Below are 5,905 nucleotides of genomic sequence, written 5' to 3'. Positions count from 1 at the left end.
CAGGCGGACCTACACCCTGCCACCAGCCCAGCTCCGTCACTAGAGCGGGGAGTGTGCTACAACAAGGCTGGTTTCCGTCGGCTCTGAAGCCGCACCTGGAAGAAGTGTGAAGAATTGGCAGCCCTCACCAAGCACCCACCAGCCACGCTTTCAGTGAGAGAGAGATTTTCTTTACAAATGACTATCACTCTTTTTTTGTTGGGCTGTCTGGGAGCTGCCGGAAACCTATGAAAGCTGCCCAAGTTTGGGGGTGAGAATACTCCAGGACTCCCCATCTCCACTCCTTTGATGTCAGCTGAGGAGACCAGCAAGGCCAAGGGGAGGGACAGGCCCAACGTCCCAGCTAGGAAAAGGCAGAGGCCATCCCTGCTCACCCACCAGCTGGCGTTCCAGGGCTGCAGGCAGACTCTGCATCTGCCAGGGGTGGCGCTGGGCTTCACCCCATCAGGGGGCCCAGGCCTAGCACCACTTTTACACACCCACAGGGAGAACTGTCGGACAGCGAGGGTGACCCATGTCCAGCAGTTTCCACTGCCTAAAATGCCTGCCCTTGGTGTGTGGCCTCAGGGTTAGGGACAAACCAACCACACATGTGCTTAGTTTCACAAATCTGATGAAGGTCCAGGGAGCTTCACATTTGGGCAGATGCCCCAAACTTGGTCCCCGGAGGCTCCTCCTGGGGGAGGCCAGCTCTCAGCTGCCCACACCTTCTGGAGCCCGAACCCCAGGCTGGAGGGGTGCTGGCCTCCCAAGTTTGGGCTGTAGTCATTGCCTGGGTGCAGGCTGGGTTATGAGATAGCCCAGCTGAGACAGGACAGGTCCTTCCTGAAAAGGCTGGTGCCTGGCCAGGGTCTCAGAGCTCACTCCCCGCTGTGCCGGGCTTTGCCTGTCAGCCGGCGGCGCTGTGTCTTGCTGGTACGAGTGGCGCTTGGGGGCTTCTTGGTGGTGTCCTGGGCCCGGCAAAGACGTTTCTTCTTGACCTTCTTGCGACTGTGTGCATGCAGTGAGGCCGTGAGACAGGAGATCCTATGGGAGGAAGGTTGGTGAGGCCTGAGCCTCGGTTTACCCTGGGGAATAAGGTATAGGCGGAAGGTTGGGTTGGGGGGTGCCTGACAGCCTAGCTCATGCAAAGGAAGTCAGGACAGGCCCCAAATCCCATTCTAAAGGCAGCATGCTCTGTCCCAGAGGGCCTGCCAGCTCCTCAGCTCACAGCTACAAAGGTCCTTTACCCCAGGCACTCTGCCCCACACCACCCACCATGGGCCAGCGGGAGGTGACTGTCACAACGCCAGCCATAGGAGCAGGCTCACAGGGGAGGACAGGCCAGGGCTCACCGCTGGGACAGCAGAGGGTCTCTGGACTTCCTAGGTAAGGCTCTGGTCAGCTTCTCCACGGATGACACCTCCTCCTCAGGCCCAGACCCGGCCCCTTGCTAAAGAAGCAGAGAACAGAAGTGGCGGATCAACAGGCCTGCACCTACCTCCTGAACGGTCACCCCTCTGCTGCCGCCCACGCCTGCTCGGCGCTCAGAAGGCGGCTCTAGGTGGGGAAAGGCCACGTGTGCCCTGAAGCAGGAATGACATGGGGCAGAGCTGGGTTCTGAAGTCCTCCACCGCCATGGCCCACAGCGGGCACACTCCAACACTCGCAAACTCAAGAATTCTAAAATGGAGACAAGACTGGTCTTTGTATCAGACCAGACAGAAGAAAGGGCTTCCCTGGTGGCTCAGACTGCAATGCGGGAGACCTGGGTTCAATTCCTAGGTTGGGAAGATCCCCTGGAGAAGGGAATGGCTACCCACTCCAATATTCTTGCCTAGAGAATCTCATGGACAGAGGAGCCTGGCAGGCTATAGTCCATGGGGTCTCAAAAAGTCAGATACAACTGAGCAACTTTCACACACAGGTAACAAATAGAAGAATAAGCATCAAACACAAAGCAAGTGTGAGCTCAGAAAGGATGTAATTAAAGCAGTGGCTCTAGAACTTAAAGACACTATAACCCACGCAAGGGGATGTGGTTTACCTGGTAACTAACTATACATATGTGTGTTAGTCACTCAGTCATGTCCGTCTCTCTGCGACTCCATGGGGTGTAGCCCGCCAGGCTCCTCCATCCATGTGATTTTCCAGGCAAGAATACTGGAGTGGGTTGCCATTTCCTTCTCCAAACTATACACATTCATGTGCATGAATCCCTACACAACCCAGACACAAGCTTAACTGAAACATACTTTCATAAGACAACACCTGCTGGGATGCTTTCTGACACTTTTGATAGTTTCCTTTTTTTTTTTTAAATGCTGGTTGGAACTTGCTATGACTCACACCCCACAGGTCAGAGCAGAGAGATGTGTCTTGCAGGGGTAGCAAGCACAATCAGCCACTCTCGAGGGCTTCTAGTGGACTGACCACCCTTATCCTCACAGCGACCCAGCAAGGCAGCTGCTATCATCAGTGACCCCCAATGTACTGGTCAAAGGAAGAAGCAGGCGAGGCAGAGAAACCTGCCCAAGCTTCCACAGCTGCTCGTGGTAGAGCTGACCTCTGAAGCCCCAGGGTTCAGGGCTTTGGTCCAGGCCCTGGAGGGTTACCCAGAGGAAAGAGCCCCTTGTACTGGAATCCTTGACATGGACCAGCGCTTACTGACTCGCTTGATAAGCCAGGCTGACCCTGTGTCCCTTCTTCCCCCAGGCTAGGAGGGAGCCCCACCTCAGGCGTGGGCAGGCCGAGCAGCCGGGCCCCTGAGAGGTCCAGGTCGCTGATGGTGGTCACGGTGACTGTGTGGTTGGGGTGGTCGTACTGCACCGACTCCGTCTTTGCTGTCACCAGCCGGTCTAGCTCGTCAGCCTCCTCTGTGCAGGGTGGGTACAGGACCAGGCCTCAGCCCCAGGACACAAGCAAGCAGGCTCCGGCACACACCCCACCCCTGACTCCATCCCTGGAATGTAACGGCCCCCTCTCCTCTATATAGTGGCACCCGAAGTCACTGGCTCCAGAGTCTGGCCAGCAGACAAGTGCTGGAAATGACCCAACTCCTCCCTTCATGCTCCAGGGATACCCCAGACCACCTGGTCCCCACCTGGACCCCAGGAGCTGCTGCCACCCTCAGTCCCTCCAGGCCTCAGAAACTGGGCTTTCTGCTCAGGATCCGTTTGCCAAGAGGTCTGGGTCTCCTCCTGGTCTCTGATCGACTGACATTTAGAGGTACCTGAGGACACCCCTGGCTCCTAGGGCACCACCAAGATCCCTGAAGCTAGGGATGTCAGCTTCTCTGCAGTCTTGTACCCCTTCCTGTCCACCCACCAAGGGATAAATAAACTCAACCGACTGGCTATTCTCCAGGTCAGGTCAAGGACTGGACTTACCCAGAGCCTCCTCTCTCTCTGCCAGCATCTTCAAGTATTCCTGGTGGCGCTGAAACCGAAGGGAAGGCAATATGATGAACATGGCCTCTCAACCCAGACACTGCTCCCCTCCAGGATGAGTAAGACCATGGCTTGGAGGGAAAGATCAAGGGATCTTACCCTGAACCTTCCCCACACCTGGACCACGGCATCTCTATCTGCATAAACTGCACCCCAGGCCTGCCTGCCCCCTCCCCTCAGCCCCTCAGCGAGGCTGCAGGGCCCCTGGGAGTCAGAGACACTTTCCTGCCCTCTCCCTCTGCACCTCTTCCCGGAGCTTCTTCTGTTCCTCCTTCAGCCGCTGCTTGATCTCCTCAATGGCTGCCTTCTTCCGCTCCACCTTCCTCTTGTGGAAGCCTGTCAGGTACTCCCTATAGCAAAGAGAGACAATCAGGACACAAGGAAAGAAGGGCTCACTCCAGGAAGGGGACGGGGGTGGGGGGGGGGGCAGCAGGGAAGCTAATACTGCACTCACCATGTGCTAAGCACCATTCCAAAAATGTAAACGTATTAACTCATGTAATCCTAACAACATGCACACTGGGTGGTTACTGTTGTTCAGTTGCTCATTCACGTCTGACTCTTTGTGACCCCATGGACTGCAGCATGCCCTGTCCTTCACTATCTCCTGGAGTCTGCTCACATTCAGATCCATTGAGTCGATGATGTTACCCAACCATCTCATCCTCTGTCACCCCCTTTTCCTCCTGTCCTCAATCAGATACCCATTCCCAATTCACAGATGGGAGACAATGAGGCAGAGAAAGGTAAGATGACTTGCCCACGGGGGTCAGAGAGTGTAAGGTTAGGGAAAGAGAGGGAGGTGCTGCCTCTCTCCCCACTCGACACTCTCCTGGGCTCTTAGTTGCCAGCAACAGGGGCAGGTGGTGGGCATAGGCTGAGAGCCTTTGAACCTAGAGCAGGTGAGGGTCCCTTCTTCACTGGCAAACTCTATTCCTCAGTGAATTAGGCCGCTTCAAGTGGGGCTTTCAAGGCCACCCTCACCCAGACCTCCACAAACTGTCCATTGGATCAACACCCATTTCCCCAGGACTCTGCCCCTCGACTCGTCTGTAGGTCCTGTTGATGCCTCCCTGAGTTTCCTGACGATGCCCCAGCACTTCCTTCCCCCACGCTCCATCTTATCTCAGGCCCTCTCATCTTCCTTAGATCCGGCCGCACCATTCCTATCTGTTATGGGGCCCAACACCAGGCTTTTCGCTGACCCACTACCATAGGTCCAGGTGGCACTCTGAGTGGGGCTAGACCAGACGCTAAGGCTTAGAGGACCGACTCAAAGGTCCGGAGGCCTTTGTTTCATTCGCTAATTACTCATCCAAAACAGCTGAGTCTACTGTGAGTCCATGGGATCGCAGAGTCCGACAGGACTGAGAGACTGAACACCACCACCTGCAAGCGAGACCGCCAGGTTGGGGAGGGTGAAGCCCGCTCTCGGGCCGAGCACACAGCATCACAAGGCGGCCTGGGGAGCAGAAAAGCGACGCGAGGGCGGGGCGGACGATTCCATCCCTCCGGGCTGGGGGGCCCAGAGCCGCGGCTTCCACCCGCCAGGGCTCCGCACCACGCCGAGAGGGCGGGACCGGAAGGGCCTTCCGCGTGAGCGTATGCGGACAGACCCGGCCTCGGCCTTGCCCGGCGGCCCGAACGGGATCCGCTCAGCCTTGGCACTCACCGCCGCTTCTCCTCGTCGAAGCTCAGGATGAGCCGCTGCCGCCTGTCGTCGCCATCTCGCTTCTTCTTCTTGTTGCGGCCCATAGCAGGAACGCTTCGGCGGCGAGGATTCCGCGCACCAAAGACACTTCCGGTTGTAGGACGGCCAGCCTCCCGGAAGTGCTCCGCAGCGACGCTCGGCCGTTCCGCTCGCCGGACCCCGCCTTTTAAAGGGGCCGCCCTGCGTTCCTCCCGTCCCTCTCTTCTTGTATAACAGGCGGGATCTCTGCCCCCGCCCCTACGTTCCCCACTCCCCGCAGCTGAACAACAGGGTGATGAACAACTGTCTCTCTGGCCCTGCACTGCCGCTAGTGGCCATGCCGCTTGCCATCCTTGGCACCCTACTGGGTAGAAGCATTGCCTTGGCTGCAGTGGTGCGCCCCGCCTTACCCCCAGCAAGATGCCCGGCGACAGGCCTTCCGTGGAGGCTCAGAGAGGGGAAGTAACTTAAAGTCAGCTCGTTCTCAAGTGGTGTGCAGCGTCACCCCCGATTGCTGCCCTGTGTGTGGAGTGCTTCTGCCCTCTTAGAACGTCCGGTCAGGTGCAGAGACTGGAACCGAGTAAGAAGACAGCTGCTCTGTGGGGATCTCTGTGCAGTCGGCCCTCGCAGCCCACCCAGTTGGAGCTGCCAGCCCACGAGGGGCTCAGGGAGGCCACATCTGCGAAAGTTCCCAGCGCAGAGTGAAGCACGCCACCTCGGGCAGGTGCCATTGTTCCAAACTCTTCCCTGGGAGTTCCAGGTCCCCTTTACTCCAGGGAAATAGATG

The 5,905-nt window shown here is 57.6% G+C and overlaps 1 protein-coding gene across 2 annotated transcripts; it reads right to left on the bottom strand.

The window, feature by feature from the left end:
• Nucleotides 1-596: 596 nt before the first annotated feature.
• NOL12 (nucleolar protein 12) lies at nucleotides 597-5,615 on the bottom strand. Of its 2 annotated transcripts, none has more exons than XM_069581579.1 (6): nucleotides 5,101-5,615; nucleotides 3,673-3,778; nucleotides 3,369-3,417; nucleotides 2,713-2,855; nucleotides 1,335-1,432; nucleotides 597-1,026 (listed from the first exon to the last, which is right to left on the bottom strand). In XM_069581579.1, exons 1-6 carry the CDS (start codon nucleotides 5,181-5,183, stop codon nucleotides 861-863), a joined length of 645 nt encoding a protein of 214 aa, XP_069437680.1. In that variant the 5' UTR covers nucleotides 5,184-5,615; the 3' UTR covers nucleotides 597-860. The 2 variants fall into 2 exon arrangements, with proteins under 2 accessions (XP_069437680.1, XP_069437681.1); XM_069581580.1 differs by lacking the exon at nucleotides 5,101-5,615 and adding an exon at nucleotides 3,883-5,009.
• Nucleotides 5,616-5,905: the final 290 nt, after the last annotated feature.

This window comes from Ovis canadensis, chromosome 3 (assembly GCF_042477335.2).
Source record: "Ovis canadensis isolate MfBH-ARS-UI-01 breed Bighorn chromosome 3, ARS-UI_OviCan_v2, whole genome shotgun sequence".
Taxonomy (NCBI): Eukaryota; Metazoa; Chordata; class Mammalia; order Artiodactyla; family Bovidae; genus Ovis; species Ovis canadensis.
This window is presented reverse-complemented; position numbering and strand designations above follow the sequence as displayed.